The sequence below is a fragment of the Dermochelys coriacea genome, chromosome 2 (genome assembly GCF_009764565.3).
Source record: "Dermochelys coriacea isolate rDerCor1 chromosome 2, rDerCor1.pri.v4, whole genome shotgun sequence".
NCBI lineage: Eukaryota > Metazoa > Chordata > Testudines > Dermochelyidae > Dermochelys > Dermochelys coriacea.
This window is the reverse complement of record NC_050069.1, coordinates 223,385,724-223,409,124: the sequence shown is the minus strand read 5'-3', so window position 1 is coordinate 223,409,124 and position 23,401 is coordinate 223,385,724. Positions and strand designations below refer to the sequence as shown.

The window sequence follows — 23,401 nt, the reverse complement described above, 5'->3', positions numbered from 1 at the left end:
TAGTGAAATCTGAGTAAGGTCCTTAGAGGTGTGTTTGGGTTGTGGTGTTTTTTTAAATCAGTTCCCTTATCTTACAGGAGCTTTGGACTCGATAGTAATGACATACGGTCCTCTCATCAGATCTGATAATTGGCCCTTCCAATGAAAGTGGCTTGTAATACTTGGAGCAAGGAATGTGGTAAATGCAGATGAGCTTTCTGTGTCACCCCAACCAATTCTCTGCCCTGGGTCCACTTTGATTGCAGTAACAGAGTGAGCCAGATGCATCACCAGTGTACAAGGTTTTTCAACACACACACACACACACACTCTCTCTCTCTCGTGATAGGTTTTAAGGAGAACTCTGTCCTCCTTCCCCATCCCCAGTGGTGTGGGAGTGGGGTCTTCCTGCAAAGACCTCAGTAGCTTTACTTTCTTCCCACTCCTTTCCATATAATTCATCGAGAGAGTGCAAGTTGAGTGGATTACTTAGGTCTTTGGAGGGAGCTATGATTTAAAAAGGATGGGTTTCAGAGTAGCAGCCGTGTTAGTCTGTATTCGCAAAAAGAAAAGGAGTACTTGTGGCACCTTAGAGACTAACAAATTTATTAGAGCATAAGCTTTCGTGAGCTACAGCTCACTTCATCGGATGCATTTGGTGGAAAAAACAGAGGAGAGATTTATATACACACACACAGAGAACATGAAACAATGGGTTTATCATACACACTGTAAGGAGAGTGATCACTTAAGATAAGCCATCACCAACAGCAGGGGGGGGAAAGGAGGAAAACCTTTCATGGTGACAAGCAGGTAGGCTAATTCCAGCAGTTAACAAGAATATCAGAGGAACAGTGGGGGGTGGGGTGGGAGGGAGAAATACCATGGGGAAATAGTTTTACTTTGTGTAATGACTCATCCATTCCCAGTCTCTATTCAAGCCTAAGTTAATTGTATCCAGTTTGCAAATTAATTCCAATTCAGCAGTCTCTCGTTGGAGTCTGTTTTTGAAGCTTTTTTGTTGAAGTATAGCCACTCTTAGGTCTGTGATCGAGTGACCAGAGAGATTGAAGTGTTCTCCAACTGGTTTTTGAATGTTATAATTCTTGACGTCTGATTTGTGTCCATTCATTCTTTTACGTAGAGACTGTCCAGTTTGGCCAATGTACATGGCAGAGGGGCATTGCTGGCACATGATGGCATATATCACATTGGTAGATGCGCAGGTGAACGAGCCTCTGATAGTGTGGCTGATGTGATTAGGCCCTATGATGGTATCCCCTGAATAGATATGTGGACAGAGTTGGCAACGGGCTTTGTTGCAAGGATAGGTTCCTGGGTTAGTGGTTCTGTTGTGTGGTGTGTGGTTGCTGGTGAGTATTTGCTTCAGATTGGGGGGCTGTCTGTAAGCAAGGACTGGTCTGTCTCCCAAGATCTGAGAGAGCGATGGCTCGTCCTTCAGGATAGGTTGTAGATCCTTGATGATGCGTTGGAGGGGTTTTAGTTGGGGGCTGAAGGTGATGGCTAGTGGCGTTCTGTTGTTTTCTTTGTTGGGCCTGTCCTGTAGTAGGTGACTTCTGGGTACTCTTCTGGCTCTGTCAATCTGTTTCTTCACTTCAGCAGGTGGGTACTGTAGTTGTAGGAATGCATGATAGAGATCTTGTAGGTGTTTGTCTCTGTCTGAGGGGTTGGAGCAAATGCGGTTATATCGTAGCGCTTGGCTGTAGACAATGGATCGAGTGGTATGATCTGGATGAAAGCTAGAGGCATGTAGGTAGGAATAGCGGTCAGTAGGTTTCCGATATAGGGTGGTGTTTATGTGACCATCGCTTATTAGCACCGTAGTGTCCAGGAAGTGGATCTCTTGTGTGGACTGGTCCAGGCTGAGGTTGATGGTGGGATGGAAATTGTTGAAATCATGGTGGAATTCCTCAAGAGCTTCTTTTCCATGGGTCCAGATGATGAAGATGTCATCAATGTAGCGCAAGTAGAGTAGGGGCATTAGGGAACGAGAGCTGAGGAAGCGTTGTTCTAAGTCAGCCATAAAAATGTTGGCATACTGTGGGGCCATGCGGGTACCCATCGCAGTGCCGCTGATTTGAAGGTATACATTGTCACCAAATGTGAAATAGTTATGGGTCAGGACAAAGTCACAAAGAAAGTCACAAAGTGGCAGAACACTTCAATCTCTCTGGTCACTCGATCACAGACCTAAGAGTGGCTATACTTCAACAAAAAAGCTTCAGAAACAGACTCCAACGAGAGACTGCTGAATTGGAATTAATTTGCAAACTGGATACAATTAACTTAGGCTTGAATAGAGACTGGGAATGGATGAGTCATTACACAAAGTAAAACTATTTCCCCATAGTATTTCTCCCTCCCACCCCACCCCCCACTGTTCCTCTGATATTCTTGTTAACTGCTGGAATTAGCCTACCTGCTTGTCACCATGAAAGGTTTTCCTCCTTTCCCCCCCCTGCTGTTGGTGATGGCTTATCTTAAGTGATCACTCTCCTTACAGTGTGTATGATAAACCCATTGTTTCATGTTCTCTGTGTGTGTGTATATAAATCTCTCCTCTGTTTTTTCCACCAAATGCATCCGATGAAGTGAGCTGTAGCTCACGAAAGCTTATGCTCTAATAAATTTGTTAGTCTCTAAGGTGCCACAAGTACTCCTTTTTTTTTTAAAAAGGATGGTTAGTGTTGTGTTCAGGAGAGGAGAAGTGTAACTTTGTGCTAGGACAGTCTTTCTGCCTTCATTATAAAGTTTTGTTGTAGTTCTTTGTTTTGTATTTTCCCTTTGATCTGACACTGTCTCCACTGTACTTTTTTAGGAGACTGTAGTACCTCTTGATTGTGGAAGCAGAAACTACTTATGATGTTAAGTAGCAGGCTGGGCCTTAAATGGCCTCTCAGATTTATTTAGGAGAGGGAATAACATTAGCTGAGGTACAAATAAAGTTTTACATAAATCTTTTGGAATTAATTTAGAGATTTTATTTTTATTGAGGGGAATGATTTTAATAAAGTGCAAGTCATTAGCCCTTTTTGTTTCTCCCTGCTCTATTTTTAGAAGTCAGTGACGGGAAATGCTAGTGTTAAATGTTAGGACTCAACATAGTTTGAAACCTGAAATATTAAGCTTTCAGAAAATTGGTTCTCAAGTTCAGAGATTTGCAGGATAGCTGTTGCGAAAAGTTGTGGGGAATGAAGCAAAAAGTTAACTAGAATACACTGATGTGATCCTTTGTAAAACTTAAAACATTTGTTTCTGTCCTTGATATCATTGGAAAACTGAGACTCTTCACTTCCAACTCGTTCAAAGGTTTAGATTCTATGTGAAATCTTGGCTCCATTGAAATAAATGACAAAACTCCCATTTATTTTACCCTTTGTTCCTGGCTGATTAAGTCATCAGATCTTTCATCTATGATTGGTCCATGAATGTAGTAAAGAAATGAAGCAAAATTTGGACCAGTATAATTTTCTGTGTATGAAATGCATTGCTTGCAGTTGATATAGACATGCATTTTCTGAATGATGAACTACTCTTAAATTTACTCAGATATTAATACATTCTTTTTACAGGATTTCCTATGGTATCCAGAAGTTAATGGCTCTATGAAGCAATGTATCAAATCTTGGGCTGAGGTGTGTTCTAAAAGTATACTGTCTTTAGAAAATACCAACAGATTGAGGGACCTAATCTCCTATTGTTCCATGTGCTTAACCCATATTGTGTACAAGTTCTGGATGTAGATAAAGGAGAATAATAATTTAAAAAAATTGAAATCAAGTTATACACTAAGAAGTTTAGAGGTCAAATGAAAATCTACAAAGAATCCCACAGTTCTGTAGTATCTGGTGAACTCTTGCAAACTTGGAGGGGTGCACTGGATCTTTAAATTATGCACTAGTTATATGTACTGTCTAATATTCTTGTTTTCTTGCTATCCAGCATGTTAGGTGTTCTTTCAAATTACTATACTTAACAAGTATAATGATTTGAACATATATCTCTCTTGATAATTAGTAAAGTTGACACAAATTGACTCTTACTAAAGAATGGTTTCAGAGTAGCAGCCGTGTTAGTCTGTATTCGCAAAAAGAAAAGTAGTACTTGTGGCACCTTAGAGACTAACAAATTTATTAGAGCATAAGCTTTCGTGAGCTACAGCTTGAGCTCACGAAAGCTTATGCTCTAATAAATTTGTTAGTCTCTAAGGTGCCACAAGTACTACTTTTCTTTTTACTAAAGAATAGTTGTCATTTCTGGGTTTCTTCCTTTGATGATTCTATAATGGCTCATTATGCCACTAAAGCACTAACCACTTCTTAAATTTTCAAACAAACATCTCTGTGCTTTTTCTCATGCTGCCCCTCAGGTTTCGGTGGAATTCCCTGTAAACATCTGTGACGCTACCTCTCTATCCTCCTTCAAAACCCTTTTTAAAATTGTCCTTTTCCATGATGGCTATGAAATGCTTGACAGCAATTAGGTTGCTAGTGTGCAGAGACCACTACCCATCATGCTGACTAATATTGTTTCATTGTTTTCTTGTAACTCCCCGTCTGCCTCTATCTGTCTCTTGTCTTATATTTAGCTTGTAAACTCTTTGAGGACAGGGATTCTTTGTTCTGTGTTAGTACAGCACCTAGCGTAGTGAGGTCCTGTCTGTGTATAAGACTCTTAGGCACAACAATACTACAAATAATGATAATAATAATATGATTATCACTTAATTATTTAGACATATCTTCAGTCATTGGCCACTTCATAACGATAAACATGTCAGATCACAAATGTCTAGAATATTTATTTCAGCTGCTATAATGCTTGTTTGTGTGATTTAGCAATGCATAACATCTTACGAGTAGATGCCTAGATAGCTTTTAAAGAGCAAACTTAAATACTGCCTAACTCGATAAATGATTTTGAACATACGGAAATATAATGATACTTTGCACTTACATAGAACCTTACATCTGAGGATCTCACTGCTTTACAAATTTTTAGCCTCACAAGAGAGCGGAGGTGTGATAAAATCAAGGCACAGATGTTAAATAACTTGTGCAATAAATTGAATAATAGCTTTAGTGATTTGTGAAGATATTGAGAAGACTAATCTCTCTTTTACTTTGTGTTTTAGGGTTCTATTGCAAAACCTCATGTAATTGTAGCAGGAGCTGCTACGGTAAGCTTTTCATGCAGTAGGCATTCTGGTGTGAATGTATGGAAATTATTACAGGAGAAGACATATGTTTCTAGAAAAGTTACAAGAGGAAGTAGTTACTTTAATTTCAAAAGGGAAAACATACACTGATTGCCAGTCTTCTATTCCAATTGTCTTGTTCTTGTTATAACAAATACTTTCTAAAATAGAAAGTATATAGATTTGTATGATGTACAGTAATATTTTCTCACTGTTTCATTGTTAAAGATTGTGTTTTGGCTTGATACATGGATGAAATGTAGAACAAATCCTCTGAGAAGGTAGCCCAAGTACTTCATAAAAGTTTTAAATATTTTTATGAATAATCTGGCCAACTGAATATAAACTTTTTAATGAGTATTGTTTTCAAAAAAGTATTGACCTTGATGATGGTCCTGTCTGCAAGATTTTCCTTCCAGGAATCCATTCTTCTTACTTAATTTAAAGACTTCTGTACTATGTCGACTTGTTGAATACCTCCTTCTGCTGTTACCAGGAAACACCTAAGCATTTGTGCTTCCTGAGATTGTGAGCTTTGACATCCTGATTCAGGAATCTGAACCTCAGGGCAAGTCTACATTAGAGTGCTATATCATCACAGCAGCATCGATGCAGCTGCACCACTGTAGTGCATCTGGTGAAGATGTGCTATGCCGATGGGAGAGTGTCTGCCACCTACATAGTGCGGGTGTGGACAGCACTTAGTCACTGTAACTTACGTCACTCGGGGGGATGTCTTTTTCACACCCCGAGCAATGTAAGTTGCATTGTTTTGCATGGTAGTATAGACTAGTCCTCATTCTCTCCCCACTTCCAGTAGGAAGAGGAGTAGGGCCCTTCCCCCAATGCCAGGTATCAGCACCACTTCAGACATGGACTAGTCTTCCTACTGTCTCCCACCTTTAATGACATCATTCTGGTTAGCAAAAATATCCCAATTTAATGTAAAGGCTATACTTAGTTGCAATTCAACATATTTTAATGATTACCAACTAAGAAGAATCAACCTTTCTTTAGGAAAATAACTAAAAAGTACAAATGCACAACGTGATTTAAATAATCAATTTCAATCACGGTTTCCTGTTTGCTGACTTAAATCATGATTACATTTGTCAGTTTAAATCACTTTGGTTCAAATCAGTCCACTCTGGCTCAAATTCAGGAGTAGCACACCGGAAACAAAATCTTTTGAGTGCTGCTATTTGATCTGTGAATTTGGAGACAATACTTGTCTAGGAGTCCTGCTAATCTATAAACCTCTGGACACCAAAAGTTTCCAAGAAGAGGTGATGTATTCATGTAGTCTGATGTAGTCAAGAAGTTCACAAGAGCCATATGTCAGCTGTCTGGAATGGCTCACAAATGTGAATACTAGCATCAAGGCCGACTATTAGAAACCAGGGCACAAACCCCAAACTGATTGTGAGTTCTATGCTTAAATTTCACCAACTAAGTAAGTATCAAGCATAAACTCCTCAAGCACTATAACATACTTGATGTAGAGTCACAGACAGTCCCCTTGGGTACTCCAATCTATCTTAGCACTCCAGGAAAGCCTGCCTTTGTGATAGATGGTGCCTTACACCAAAAATCAAAATGATATTCAGGCTACTCCCAGGCCCAAATGACTGGTCACTTTCCTTAAGTCAGTTGCATCTCAATGCTCAAACCAAAAACAATGCTTGTAGCCAGGCTATAATAAACTAAGTGAAGATTTATTAACTAAGGAAAAATAAATGATTTATTAACTATTATTAAATAAGGAAAATAAATGAGTTATTTACAAAAATTAAAGCAGGTAAACATGCACACACAAATGAGTTCTAGTCTTCAGCTTCAAAAGATGATAGAAATCGTTGCAATATGCAAGCTCTATATGTCCTTTTGGGCTAACCCAAGCTAAACAGCTCGGGGTCCCTTGCTTATGCTTAAAAGTCTTTGCCCTTCAGAGTTCAAGCAGCATAGGGATAACAATTTCTTCTTGACAGGGATTTTTATCCCCTTTTCCCCCAAAACTCAAGCTGATGGGATGAGTGTTTGTGCACTCTCCTCTCTTCATGGGTTTGGGGGGAGTAATCAACAAAGTTTTTTGTCCCCTTATGTTTCACAATAGCTTGTCGGATGTCTATGGGCCTTGTTTCATTGGGTAGGATATGACACCTCTTGTGGTAAACTAGTATTTCACACTTGTTAATGCATCTCTCCTGACTATGGGGCTTTATAGTTTCACAGCAAACACCTAAATATTACCTTATAACATGGGACACCGATATTATGTGTGAGATTAATGCATGCAACAACTTACAAGAATTTCATACAGTCTAAACACATTTTTATAAATCTACCTGTTTTAATAATACTAACACATAGATGAGCCAGACTGGTTTCCAGCTGTGCATTTGTCAGTGTTCAGTGAGGCTTGGGGGTCTTGGCATGAGCTAGTACCTGATCTGCCAGTATCACATCATCTTTGGAGACTTCCATACAGATGATAGCCTAAAACTCCTATCTGAACTCTGTGCTTTTTGTTTCTCATAAGTTTTCTTAGAAGTCTCTCTTTCACACACAGACATACATCCACCAGTACCCCAGACAAAATAGTAAGGCCTGGTCTACACTTAAAATTTAGATTGACAAAGCTATGTTGCTCAGCCATGGCTGTGCTGACCTAACCCCTGGTGTAGAAGCAGCTAGGGAAGAAAGCTTCCATTGACCTAGCTACTGCCGCTCGGGGAGATGGATTACCTACAGCGACGGAAAAACCCCTTTCATCATTTTAGGAAATTGTTATGCTGCAGTACTACAACAGCATAGCCACAGTGCCGTAGGTGAGCCTTTATAGCACCTGTATTGTAGACGTGGCCTAAAGCTGGACAGTAACATAAGAAACTTAAGAATAACTCCCCAATCCTGATTGCACCAAGTCCTACCCCGCATAGAAATGAAAACTCCCTAAGATGAAAAAATCACCACCATAGTCTACTGAAAATCAAATTCCAAAATATATTTACAGAAAACTCTACCCAGTCAAGAACTACAAGAACCAGTGAAGCACAACTATTGTTCCCTAACTACTGCTTATAGATAGTTCAGTACCAAAATGCCCCCTTCTACCTAACTGCAATCAAGGGCATCACCTTTGACTTGGTGCATATGAAAGAGAAAAATGAGCCAGCAATACACAGATGACACTCAGTTCTCTGTGTCTTTATCTCGTACTAAACAGCCCCATCTTCCAGTTGGCCAAAGTTGAACTCGTCTGAAGTAATACTCAGGTTTCTGAAGCACTTTCCTATTTCTGCTGCCTATGCCCCCCACCACTACCAAGCATGTCTGCCCTCAGATTAAATTGTTCAGCAGCCTTTGGGTCCATGGGATTCCTCAGCACTATTTGATGCTGAAGTACTGATGGTAGCAGAAACTCCCATTTCTGACTTTGACTGGCCAGGATATTGTGCCCCTTCTTGGGCTTAGTAAAAGTATCTGTTTTGATATTCAGCCTTCTCTATCTGATTGGGCATAGTTTCAGAATAAATTTGTTTCTCCCTCCAAGATTGACCTCTCACAATAGCTACTTTCCGCTGAAATAATGAAACTGTTGACCAGCTGGAACAGGCTTGAGTGTGTGGAAGAAAAGATCTTTCATAGGAAATGGACCTAGATCATGTAATTCACTCCCGCAAAACATTACAATGGCTACAGGTCTCACCATGTTCAGGCTCATACAAAACTCATCTTTTTGGCTCTGTGTTCCCTCTATAATGTCAACCCAGACACACACAGAACAGTAATTTAAAGAATTTCCTCAACTATTTCTATTACATGCTGGGAAGGAAGACAGAGAAAGATTGTTGTTGTAATTTTTTTATTTAAATATTTGGGAGGCACTTGGATACATAAATGTTCCCCTTCATTGTAGTACTTAAATAGATACCACAAATCTTCATAGCTAATTAAAATATTGAAGAAATAAACAGGTTCTATAATAGTATTGAAAATAGCTGCTAATGATGGAGTGGAATCAGTAAAGTTTTATGATTGTATATACTTTAGAGATACAAGAAACTGAATTTTTTTTTTTATTTGATCTTCTAGTGGTCTATCAAGATTCACAATGGCAGCAACGAAGCCCTTATGCAATATAAAATCAATATCACTTCAATAGCACCTCTTTTGGAAAAATTAGCAAAGAGTAGTGATGTATACTGGGTCTTACAAGGTAAAATACAGTAGATAACTATAATTTGTGCTGTAATTGTCCGATTTGAATCACAGTTTTGCAGGCTGTGGAGGACTAAACCATCTTTCACTGCCTTGCTTTACTTATGAACAACCTCAGCGCCGTCTAGTGTGTGCATAAATATTCAGAAAATTTTGATATCCAATCTGGAAGACTTGGATCTTTGTCAATATAGGTATGCTAGATTCCATCCATTTCCTCTTGACTGTACATTCCATGTGTTTGACCTGTTCCTACCTTCATGAGTTAGAGCTATCTGAAATTACATGTGTTGACAGTTATATCTAGATATAACCAGTTGATTTCTTCTTCCTGAAAAGAAAAATCTTAATCCCCCTAAACATTGACCTCTTGTTGAAAGATTCCTGTAATAAAACTTCTTCAGATTGCTTGACTTATACAACCCATGATAAAGCTTAAGAGAAATGCTCCTTTCCATTTTTTTATTATGAAGTTAGCCATTAGCCAGAAAGGGATACATTTTCCAAAGAGGAGCACTGAGGCTGGACATACCCACACCCAATATGCAACCATGACTATAGTTAATTACATACATCAAATAGACTGTTGGTGTAAAATATTTTCAAACTTTAATAACATGGCTGATTTTTAACTTAAATAAAAAACAGCAGAAAAATTTAAGAAAATGTTAAGCTTGCTTAGTTAATGGTTTACAAGTCAAGTTTTGCCAAAGTTCAGGTTACACATGTGGTCTCAGCTCTTTCACCTTTTATGTATTGTATTTGTTTTTAATTATATAATCACATACGATTTCTCAAATAATACAACATATGCAATTTTTCTTTAACTTTATGACCCTATTTTGTGCATACTTATTAAATGTAGTGCTTACTACTCTAATTAGCTCCATAGCAATCAGTATCTGTGTCTGAAACCTGGGAGGGACTGCTCATGGTAGGAAGCACTGTGCATATTAGTGTTTTGCAGGATTAAGCCCTCAGATAGACATGTGGGGCATGTGATAGTGTTCTGTACTATACTGTACATCAATCCATTAAAGTCATTAGTATGAAACTACTCCTGGGAGAATTCTGCACTACTGCGTGCACATAATTAATGAGCCATGCATATTTTTAATTTTTTGCACAGAAAGACGCTTCTGCTGAAATGTTGCTGCAGTTCTGCCTCTTGCCCACCAGAGGGCGCTGTGGCACAAGAATAGCAGCATCTCCCAGCAGAAAATAACTTCTGAGTTCTGCCTTTTGCCCACCAGAGGGCGCTGTGGCAATAGAACACAGCAGCAGCTCCTGGCCAGCTAGGGAAGACAAGGAGCCTGCCTTCTTCGCAGCGCCTGTCAGGCCAGGTCAGGAGACGGGCTATGGGGAGACAGATGGCGTGGGATGCTGGGGAGAGGAGGGTCAGGAAGGAGCTCATAAGGGGTAGTGGGGGAGGACAGACTGAGGCAGGGGCTGAATGGGGGAGTGGAGGCACAGGTCCACAGAGGGGAGGGAAGTGCAGGGCCACATGGTGATCGGGGAGGGAGAGCAGAGCTACATAGCGACAGAGGGTGGCTGAGTGAGGGCACAGACACACATGCGACGGGGAGGGTTTCAGGGACAGGGAGTGGCTGGGTGGGAGCAGAGAGACACACCTGGAGGGGTACAGAGCCACGTAGGGATGGGGGAGGCCGGCCAGGGCCATATTGGGATGGGAGAGTGGATTCTGAGTGGGGTGGAGGGACACATGGGGACAGGAGCAGGTGCCTGACTGAATAGGAGAGGCTAAGGGTCAGCCAGAGTCTGCATAGGGGAAGCTCCCTAACAATTCCTCAATGACTGCCCCAAAAAAACCTGTTCCGTACCTTTCCCATCCATACCCAACAATCTTCCAAGTTCACACCAGGCTCCTTCCCAGCAATTTATTTCCCCCTCCCTCAGCTCCTTCGTTACCTCTAATTCCCCCCAAGCCTTTGCACTGCTTCTGAGGGGTGCGGGAAATATGCTTTTGTATTATAGTTTAAATGAATTATTACTCAGAATTCTGTATTAATATGCCTAGTAACGAATCTATTTGTCAAAAAACATTTCCTGAATCTTTTTTTGTTGTCTGTATTGTTACAGATATACTTGCTAACAGGTATTCTGAAATAAATGACCAAAAATAATTGAAACTGGTGTGATTATATTGTGTTATTTTGACAAATAAAATATTCAGAATTCTGAAAAATTTTAAAATATTGTGCACAGCATTGTTAATTTTTGTTGCAGAATTTTTAATTTTTTGGTGGAGAATTCCCCCAGGAGGAGTAGTGATGATGATGGGTTATCACTCTTTACCGAGTGTGATCATCTTCCATGGAAGTTATGGATCGTCGGGTGGCTAATAAGGCCAATCCTTGAACTACAAGTTCTATTACAATGAGGGCAGATGTTTTCAGGCTCAGCAGGAGGCTGTTGACCATTACTGGAAACCAGTCTCTCCTTCTTCCTGTGCCTCTTGTCCTCTTCAGCTTGTCGGTGAGCAAGTTCAAAATGCAGGGGACCATCATGTAGGACTTCACTCCATTTTAAGCGATCCTGGGCAAGTGTCTCCCAAGTGTCAATGGAATTGCTGACAGATGATCATTGTCTCGATACTGGTGGTCTTCGCCTCTTCCAGGACACTAATATTGGTGCGCCTGTCTTCCCATTTGATCTTCAGAATTTTACAAAGGTAGTGTTGATAGTGCCTCTCAAGGACTTCCAAGTGGTGTCTATAGGTTGTCCAAGTTTCGGACCAATACAACAGGGTTGGGAGAATAATGGCTTGGTAAACAAGAAGCTTGGTGCCTGTTGGAATGTTGTGATCTTCAAAAACCCTGTGCCGTAAACGAGAACAAGCTACACTGGCACAGCTCAGGTGATGTTGAATTTCTGCATCAATATCTGCCTTGGATGAAATGACTTCCAAGGTAGAGGAAATGATCAATGTTCTCTAGTGCCACTCCATTTATTTTGATAGATGAGCATGTAATACCTCATTTGGAGAGGGCTGATAGAGCACTTTAGTCTTCTTGATATTAAGAGTGAAACCAAGACATGCGTAAGCATCGACAAACATATTCAAGATAGTTTGAAGATCTTTCTCAGAGTGGGCAAAGATTGCGTTGTCATCAGCATAATGTAGTTCTGCAGTAGATCTTGTGGAAATCTTAGTTTTGGCTTTCAGGCTGCTAGGCCTGAACAGCTTTCCATCCGTTCTGTAAATGCTTTCAATGCCACCTGTAAACTTCCCAGCAATTAGGTAAAGAATGACAGCAATAAAAACGCAAACATGGTTGGAGCAATGATACAGCCCTGTTTGACTCCTGTTTGTATTTTGAAAGGTTCACTTTGGGAGCCATTGCTGCTCAAAACAGTCATGTTCATGTTATTATGAAGCAATTTTAGGACATTGATGTATTTATAAGGACATCCAATCTTAGAAAGTACAGTCCAGAGAGCACGGCGATTCACTGAATGAAAGGCTTTAGTTAGATCAATAAAGCCATGTACGGCAGTTGGTTTTGCTCCCGACACTTTTCTTGCAGCTGCCGTGCTGTGAAGATCATATCTGTCATTCCACAACATGGTCGGAAACCACTCTATGACTCTGGAAAATTTCTTCTGACAGAGGCAGAAGGCGGTTGCAAGGATTCATGCTAGAACTTTGCCTGCAATGACTAGGAGGGAGATACCACGATAGTTTCCACAATCCACTTTATCCCCTTTCTTGAAGAGGGTGACAATCAGGGCAACCCTCATTTCACTGAGTGTCTCCTACTTTATCCAGATTTTAAGGATAAGCAGGTAAAGCTGCCAAATTAGCTCTGGTCCACTGTTTTTAAAGATTTCAGTGGGGATCCTATCTAGACCTGCTGCCTTGTTGTTCTTCATCTGCTTGGTGGCATTGTATACCTTGTACAAATTGGGAGGATCTCCAAACTCATCCCTAAATGGTCGTTGAGGGATTTGCTCAAGGACTTAATCTGCAACTGTAGAATTATGGTTAAAGAGATCTTCAAAATGTTCTTTCCAGCGAGAATTGATGGCTTTGTTGTCCTTCAAAAGTGTGCTTCCGTCCTTAGAGCGAAGAGGATTCATACCATGACAAATGGGCCCATAAACAGCCTTGGTGGCACTAAAGAAACCAGATGTATTGTGGATGTTCGCAAGATGTTGGAATTCTTGCGCTTTCTCAGTCCATCATTTGTTCTTGAGTTCTCTGGTTTTATGTTGTACTTCCACCCTCACCTTGGCATGAGCTTCTCTCTTTATATTACAATTTATGTCGTTCTGCCAAGGACGAAATGCCATTCTCCTCATTTATGAGTTGTTCAATTTCAGCATCATTCTCATCAAACCAGTCCTGATGTTTACTGGTTTGGTAGCCTATGTTTTCCTCACTGGCATTGATGATTACTGCTTTCAGCTGGCTCCAATGTTCCTCAATTTCTTCTGGAAACTCTGATGGGAGCTTTTCTTCTAAGACTGTTTGGAAGTGGTCACGCTTAATAGGGTCCTTCAAATCTTGAACCTTCAACTTGCGCCTGAGCTGCTTCTTTTATATAAAAACATACAAAATAACCAATTCTTGCCCACCATTTTATAGTTTCAGTATGTCATAAAGTAATAGTGAAAATTATGCAGAAATACAAAGGCCATCTACATTAGTTCAGTTAAGTGCCTCATGTCCTGAATGCCATCCAGCTGTGCTGCTAATAGGAAAAAAGTGATATTACATTAAAATATATACTTGGAGAATATGTAAAAATTCAATATCGATAAAGGTATACTGGACTATGAAAATAGCACAAGTATAGAGGTATGACAAATATAAGTGTTTTAGTGTGTTTTTAAGGTTATAGGAAAAGTAGTGTGATGTATTGAATTGAGAACTAATGTTTGATCATGAATTTAAAGATTGTGATGTAATGAATATGAGGGGACAGAATTAAGGTAGCTAATCCTGTTTTAATTTTGATGTTTCTGGATTTTTAGATTAGAATGTAAATACTTATGTAACCTTAGCTGTATTGATGGCTGATGTGCCCATTCTAATGTTCAGTTGACAGACAACATTACGAATTCTGAACAAGCAGTGTGTGGCTTTAAAAAAAAAAAAAATAAATCCCAATCTAATATTGATGTGGGTTCATTGGAATGTGCAGGAGTATTTGAGAAGAGAAAATCTCTTCTTTATCAGATGACTAAATACATGTTCTGAGAGGTTTTAGGAAAACTTGCTCCCAAACTAAATTCTTTGTATGCCAGTTTGAAGATTACAGTGAACTATTTGGACTTAAACCTAAAAAAAAACAAGGATTATAATACAAGTGGTAAAACGTTAATTTTACCGTCTAGTGTAGCACTGAAAAATTATGATTAATCTTTTAGGATGAATATAGTCTATAGAATTTGAGTGGTTATGATTGATTTTTTTTAATAAAGCTTAACATTCTTTTAAATTCAGATCCTGTTTATGAAGATATGTTGAGTGACAGTAGGAAAATGATCACTAATGAGAAAATAGATGCTTACAATGAAGCTGCAATCAGTATTCTGAACAGCAGCTCCAGAAATTCCAAAGCTAAAGTTAAAGTGTTCAGTGTTTCTAAACTCATAGCACAAGAAACTATCATGCAATCTTCAGATGGCCTGCATCTCCCAGAATCAAGCAGAGAAACAGTGAGTACTTTCATTATTAGTCAACATAACAAAGAATTAATAATGGAGCAAGATTTTAATTGAACATGTTGTACTCGTAATGGCAGATAGTATGAACTTTGGTGTCCCTTGATGATTGTAGTCTTAAAAATGACATAAAAGAGTTTTCCAGGAAATTGTTTGCAAGACCCCAGCAGATGAAATCGTATCTTCTGGGACCTTGCAAACAAATTTTACAAGATGCTACTTGCCATTTTGTAAGTAACTATGTAGCTGTTTTTAAAAAACGTAGTTTCTCCTGTGTGTTAAGCACTATTTGAGACCATCACTAGATCCTTCAGATCCTGAGAAATCCAAGCTGCAAATTTGTTATTTTCCTCTGCATGAATGAATGACAATTGCAGCTTTTTGGAGAGCTGCTCTCAGGGCTAAATCCTAAATCTCGCCTTTTGTGAGTGTGCAAGATCCTCAGCATATTAGAAGTAATTCTGTTATGGCGGAGGCTGGGGGGGATGTAGAGAACCCTTTCAGGGGATCATCATCCTATATAAACCTCTGTAATGGCTCCCTGCAGCACAACATGGAGGAAGTTTGTGGTTTTGGGAACGGGCTAATAGATAGGCAGAAGGTGGGTTATTGGATCCATATCTGTGCAGGTCAGCTGGCAAGCTGCATTGGTTACTGCAACACTGAGTCTGCAGTAATGTTTGCAAAGCAGTTTTGCTGCCATTCCACAGTTTGGAGTAGAAGTATTACATTTCCACACCCTCCACAGCAGACCTTCCCAGGTCTACTTATTTGGGTTGTGCTCCAGCTCGTGATTTTGGTTCTTGTTGCTTTTTCAAAATCAATAATAAAAATTAAAGCTGTTTGTTTACATCAGGACTCTTAAAAATATTGGCTTAGCTCTTTTGATAAGGGTTATTTTAATCCTGGAATTTGTGTGTAACTAGCTGTGTGTTCATATATGAAGTGCTTAAATATAAAATGATAGGGCAAAATGCCTCTTTACTACTGCGAAATATTAGTAAAGCTATTTGAAGAAAATTTATGCTGAGCATGTTTGATAGCTAGTTACTTGTTTCTTTGACAGAGTGCAATGATTCTTATGAACATCTACTGCAATAAGATTCTGAAGCCCATTGATGGTTCCTGCTGCCAGCCTCAACCTCCCCTCACGCTGATACAGAAGTTAGCTTTTTGCTTTTTTGCTTTGTCCATTATTGGATATTTAATGCTCAGTTTTATTTATCGTAATAATCATCGAAAAAACAAGCCATGCACCGATATGGAAAGTGGAGAGGAGAAAAAACCTGTCACCAATACGTCTTCTGTTTCTACTCTAGAGACGTTGTTACACTCCTTCTGCAAGCTGGGTCTAATCATGGCCTATTTCTATCTGTGTGACAGAGCAAATCTATTCATGAAGGAAAACAAATTTTATACACATTCATCTTTCTTCATACCAATCATCTACATCCTGGTTTTGGGGGTATTTTATACCGAAAACACCAAAGAGGTAAAGATCATGCTGGTGTCATTTCCCAGTTCAGGATTGTAATTGAATTCATTTTTATTTACTAAAACATTACAGGTCAAATTTTCAAAAAGATATCGCTGGTTCACTCACAAAATATATAGTTGCATATGGTAATTCAGTAATTGTACACAAACTGGTAATTAGGTGCAAAAGGATATTTTTGCAAGTGCTTGGCTAAAGCATTTTTGTGGATGCAGCTGTTGGTAGGGTTCATCCATCAACTGGCCATAATGCATCAGAGTCAAATCCTAGTTCAAACTAGTAGATGAGCATTGTTTTGTGGGGCAACATCTAATACACAGTGAACTTTATAAATGTCGTTAATGTAAAAGTTTTTCTTCTTAGACACAGCTGCCCATAAAGTGGCTTATTGTTTTGAACTTTTTCTCCTCATTTTGTAGATGTTCATTGTACTTGTTGGAATAGCAACATTCTTGTTTTGTTTTGCATAGACTAAGATGTTAAATAGAGAGCAGACAGATGAATGGAAAGGCTGGATGCAGCTTGTTATTTTGATTTATCATATCTCTGGAGCAAGCACTGTAAGTGATTTGAATTGAATTTTTTTTTTTTTAAGTAATGTGATTTGGATTCAATGCTTTAAAGGAAAAATAAGCTTCTGCCGTTTACCGCCAAGATACAGAAGTTAAAATATCCAAGCATTTATTAGACTTGAGTATCATAAACAGTTCATATTATGCTCCTCGTTTAATCTTTAATTTCAAAGAAATAATTTTTGTGAGGCCTCATTTATATCATTTTCTTCAATAAGTAAAGATATCAATGGGGCTATACTGTTTTGTTTTGTTTCCTGGTATATCCAGTGAAGGGGAATTATTTTCCCATTGTAGAAGACTGTATTAACTTAGTTACAAAAAGTTGCTGAAGACAGCTTTTTTGTGTTTTGGGAGTTGAAACTGTTAAAAGGCAAACTTTCAATAACACTTTTTTTTCCTTTTAATCCAGTTATAGACACACAAGAAAGTAGAGCTGTTGATATAGTTGTAAGATTTATTCAGATTTTACAATTTGAGAGAAGCTAGGTCAAAAGAGAATTGCTTTAAGTAGTTGTAAGTAGGTCATAACATTTCTTTTGTTACACTTGGTTTACAATGACACAAAGTTTTATGAAACAGAAACAGAAGAAGACTAAAATACAGAACTTTGTCCTCTTCTCTCCGAACTTATTTACAATTAATAATGTTTAAAAAAAGAGAGAGCTTCGGTGGCCCTCTGTAAAAGATAAATTATTTTTCTCAACAGTTTTTGCCTGTGTATATGCACGTTCGGGTTCTGGTTGCTGCATATCTGTTCCAAACAGGTTATGGGCATTTTTCATACTTTTGGCTCAAAGGAGACTTTGGATTGTATAGAGTATGTCAGGTAAGAATAAATCTTTCAGTGATGTATATCAAAATATTTCCAAGTTCAGATCTCTCTCTACTCACTAAATTATCTGAGATTAAAATTATTTTGGTTGATATTCATAACAAACTGATCATTGTCTGTGTCTCTCTCTAATCTGGTCTATTTAATGTAGTCTGATCAATCTAGTCTATCTAATACAAACATAATGAAAAGTGTTAGAGGGAAGGCTGGTAACTCATTAGAATGTGGCTGAGGTGAAAAATAATCTTTCTTAATGTTTTTGTCAGAAATTGGGCACAGTAACTAGTGGTGAACATAAACCAATGTAATATTATGAAAAGGCAAGACTGAAGCAAACTTTATCTAAATTATCCATTTTGGATCTTTCTTTCCCCAACCCATCTCCCCATCTTGTTTGTTTAATGTGGAGATTCTATTTTACATACGACTAGAGCATTTTTCTGTTGGCTCTTATACAAATAGAAAAATGTTTGGTGAATCCAGGATGCTTCTGCCTGGAAACAAAATCAAATTTTTCTCACTATGAAGAGTGTGATGCTTTTTAGAGCAACCAGGGCTGTGAGCCACCATGTTGCCACCTGCCTCCAGTGGGAGGAATTCTTGTCTGTGCAAGCAGAGTGTTAGCTCCCTCACACAAACAGCCTGTCAGCCACTCAAGTACTCTCCTCTGAGCTATATCAGTCCTGCATTTGCCCTGCAGGCTGACAATAGATGTACCCCAGTCCCTGGGTCCCTTCAGATTGTCCCCCTATGTTAACCAGTCCCTGATCACTAGATACCCACAGAGCAGGAAGGAAGAGTGTACCCCAGTTTAACAGTTTTACCTTAGACCAACACTCCTGTGTCACACATAGCACTTGTGTTTGATTATAGTAAACAAAAATGAGATTTATTTAAGAATAACATTCTAATAGAATGGTTGCATATAAAATAAAATTGTAAAATGTGAACTAGGGCCTACACTCATTATTAGATAGGAAAGATAACTACTAAAGTTCAGTCTTTTGAGGTCTTAAACAAGGAGCTAGGACCCAGTCTTTATGAAGCTCCCTCACTTAACAAGGTACCTCCTCAGTGAATGGATCCACCCTGAGATATCCCAAATAAGTTTTTTGTCTTTATTCACAGACAGGGCAATTCCCTCACTGTCATCTTGTTCCTTTTCACTTCCAAGTGGTTTCAATATTTATAGTGAGTCTTGTGTGGTTTTCCATTGACTTGTCAATGTTGGTGCAAAGGTACACAGTTGAGCAATACATTACATAATCAGCTAGCCAGGGCAGGTGATCACCCAGACATATTTCCTGGTGACTCATTTTCACTCCAAAACCAGAAGGGAATAATTTTTATGTGTTTATATTATTTCTTAAATATCACCCTGTGATGGGTTTCCTGCGGTGCAGCTTGGAAATGGGGTACCACTGAGCCCTTAGCCTCTGTCTCACTAACTTGGGCTCCCTGTCACACTGTGATGCTGTGACAAGCATCCTGGTACTACACTTACACAGATATCCACAGGCAGGGATACATCCTGCTGAGTTGCATGAATGCTTTTGCCAGCCACACGTGAATCAACAATAGAGAGGCTCCAGCGAATTCCCCACAGCTCCCCAGACCAGGACCCCAGAGCTGTACCATCTTGCCTGGTCAGATGCCTGACCAGTGTAAGTTTATTACCCAGTCCACCCCTCCCTCAATGTGGAAAGGACATATACCAGCTCTTGTTCCTTAGCAGATTTCCCATGTGTTTCAAGCAAAACCCACCATTTTAGGTAAAATATAAAGCAGATTTATTAACTACTGAAAGGTAGATTTTAAGTGATTGTAAGTAGTAAGCAATATAGATCAAAGTTGGTTACCTAAGAAATAAAACATTTAATCACAATCTGAGTTCCATAAACTAGACAGGATTTAAATCAAACAGCGTCTCACCCTGATGGTATAGTTCCTTAATACATAAGCTGGGATTCTCCTTTCCAGCCTGGGACCACCTCCCCAGATCAGACTTTGTTCTCCAAATGTGTTTCCAGGTATTGAGTTGCGGGGGGAGAGAGGCTAAATGATGATGTCACTTCCCTTCCTTTATTGGTTCCTCCAGCTTGCTGGAAAGATCTTTTGCTATGATGTGAGTCAAACAGTCTCCATTGTTTACCTGCTCTCTCTGAAAGGTCTCCATTTTATACAATTCCCAGGGTAGTCCTTGTGAATGTGTATTCCCCTTAATGGGCCATTATCAGTGTCTGGCTGCTCCACTGTTGTACCTAAAAGGCTGGTTATGAGTGTTCCCAACCTTACAACATATTACAGTAACATGCATAATAAAACTGCATAACTTCCCATACAATTATAGCATATACAATCTAACAGGATATTAATGTTCAACAGATCAGTACTTTTAAAATGATACATCACAAGGCATACTTTGTATAAAACATATAATTATATCATCATGGTAAATGTGGGGGTGCCAAGGTGTTGCTTTGGGGTACCAGGTGACACACGCCTGTACACAGATCTCACAATGAGTATTGGTACTGTGACAAAGCTCTGTCCTTGCCTCCATGGGTCCCGTGGTTCCTGGCGGATTTCGCTAGCCTCAGAGGCTCACTGTGACCCTCCACGTAACCCTTCTCTCTCTAGAGACAAGGGTCGCAGTCTGCTGAGCCATTTTCATCATAAGCCAGCGAGGGAGGTGAGGAGAAGTTATCCTTCCTTGCACAGTTCCTGTCACAGCTTCAGGGTACTGCACCTTTAACCCTCTCCCTTCCATGGTCTGGTCCAGGAATGTCCATTCAGGTCTCAAGCCCCTAGCTATCACCTCTGCCAGGTCTTCTACCAAATTTATTAATTACCCTTTCATTTTGAAAAGAGAATATCTCAAAGTCCACTGTTGTTCATAACCATTGTTCCAATATAAGGACAACTGGAGAAAACGTGTTGTAGGGTTTTTTGCCCAGTTAATGTGAGGGAGCACACTATACGTTTTTTAAAATATGTGACTGGGTCACCCTGTTGGTATCAAACGGTATCTTGGTTCAAACAACAAACTACAACTATTCAGCTCTATTTCTTTGCTAAAGTTTGAACTGCTTATTGAGACAGCCATTCAAATTACAAGAAAGGTAATATTGTAGGTGTTTAAATTGATATGCATAATATTTGTATAATTTGTATAATGTTAAAGAAAAACCCAGTTGGATGGTAATCCTACATGAAAAAAACTCTTCTCTCTTCCTTCTCATCCCAACCACCCACAGGTTTTATTTCGGCTCAATTTCCTGGTTGTGGTGTTATGTATAGTGATGGATCGACCTTACCAATTTTACTACTTTGTTCCACTAGTCACTGTCTGGTTTATGATCATCTATGCTACATTAGCTGTTTGGCCTCAGATCGTGCAGAAGAAAGCAAACGGTAAAATAAATTTTGTTTCTTTCCTTTTACTTTAAAGGTGTTTACATGATAATGTACACCATTACAATCCATATACAAAACTTGATAGCTAGTATGTTTGTCTTTATTTGGATATGTGAATAATGTAGAAGTAAATTCTATAAATATGTTAAACCATTGTCCACTAAACTTGGAGAGACAGTTTTCACTTGCTGTAGTTCTCAACAAAACACATCAAGTGTTTGAACTGTATCCTTGCTTAAATTCGTTGGAATATGAATTATATTTCTGAGGTTTTGAAAATTATGTTTGGTGAACACTGAAAGAAACAAACAATTGCTGAATGCAAGCTAAAAACCCCATATGAGCTTGCTCCTAGATCGCTATACCTGTATTCAGAACCTGAAATCAGAGTTTTAATGTTGTCTATGGTTTTTCCTTTTATTTACAAAAGCTCACTTTTTAAAAAGTGGAATGGAATTCAGAACTATATATTCCCAACTATTCTTTATTGTGGAACTTTGAGAGGGAATGGCATAGTGTATTTTCTACCTTACAAACTAAAGTTAGTCTTCTAGAAAATACTTTGTCCACAGAAAACGGACAGCATGAGCAACAGTATTGCAAACTTCCCCTAGTCTGTGCTGCCAATGTACCTCAACCGTCTTCTTGAGGGACCAATTTTGTTATCTCTTTCCTAGCAGGGGTTTCCAGGCTTCTACACAGTGTATGATCCATTTTCTGAGATTGTCAAGGTGGTGTTAAATGCATGATTTCTTGTAATGTGGATGTTTGTTCTTTAGAAACGTGACGTGATACCACCAGTTTGTTTCACATACTATAGCTCAGTGAAGAGCTGTCATGTGGTAACTGTTTTTGGAGATAATTTACCTCACATAGATTAGAACCCAGTGAGCTGGAGAGTAAAGAGATTATTAGATAATCATAGATCCCCCCCCTTCTTCTTCGAGTAGTGTCACTTTACTGTAGGTGTAGGTGCATCCCTACACTTCTGATCGGAGATCTTTGGTAGCAGTGTTCGTTCAGCATGTACATGCGCTCTCTCCTCCTCATGCTTTGCCTTGAAGCTAATTAGCTCTGCGTGAGCAAAAGACTCTCAGTTCCTTCTCAACCATCCCTGGCTAGAGACAGAGGAATTAGAAGTCCATTCACGGATACACTCTTTAGACATTCTTTCTTAGCTTGTGTTTGTGTTTTTTGTAACCTCACTTTTGTCAATAAAACTGTGTAGTGTAGATGTAGACAATGCCTAAAAGGACGGCAGATACCTTACAGATATTTCTCAAGGAGGTAAAAGACACTCACCATAAGTTGCTGGATATTTTACATACCTTCTCCTCCTCCTCCTTCTCCAGGATAATGCTCCCCCATCAATGAGATGCTTTTGGACCCAGCTAAGCTTATATGGGAGACGCCAGTATCAGCCACACCAACATGCAAATGGGCCAATAAAAAATATTATGTACCTCCCAGTGTTATCTGGGATCTTGAGAACTTTTAACAGGGGAAACTTAATTATTTTATTTTAGGCAGTGTTAGGAATAAATTATTAGGAACATAGCAATTGTGTTTTATAAGATTTATGCAATGTGCTTTCTTTAAAACGGTAGTTTATTAGGTTTAAGCACATATAAACATAAGCAATAGATTTAGAACATTTTAGATATTTAATATTTAGAATAGTATTAAGTAAATAACAGCAGGTTTTCTGTGGACAGTTGTTTACCCATCAGGGAGAAAGGGAGTCAGGAAAAATGTTTTTTAAGATGGCTTTAGAGCAGTGGTTCCCAAACCTGTTCTGCCGCTTCTGCAGGGAAAGCCCCTGCCGGGCCGGTTTGTTTACCTGTCGTATCCCCAGGTTCGGCCGATTGTGGCTCCCCGTGGCCGCGGTTTGCTGCTCCAGGTCAATGGGAGCTGCTGGAAGCAGCGTGGGCCGAGGGACATATTGGCCGCCACTTCCAGCAGCTCCCATTGGC

General features: G+C 39.3%; 1 protein-coding gene across 1 annotated transcript in view; it reads left to right on the top strand.

Moving 5' to 3' along the window:
* The window catches only part of CASD1 (CAS1 domain containing 1), a 59,116-nt gene that overhangs the window by 20,025 nt on the left and 15,690 nt on the right, over positions 1-23,401 (top strand). Inside the window, 8 exon segments of the mRNA XM_038388700.2 lie at positions 3,573-3,635; positions 5,135-5,179; positions 9,293-9,416; positions 14,889-15,103; positions 16,176-16,601; positions 17,075-17,164; positions 17,886-18,005; positions 21,269-21,425. Of these exon segments, the coding sequence (XP_038244628.1) occupies positions 3,573-3,635; positions 5,135-5,179; positions 9,293-9,416; positions 14,889-15,103; positions 16,176-16,601; positions 17,075-17,164; positions 17,886-18,005; positions 21,269-21,425 (1,240 nt within the window).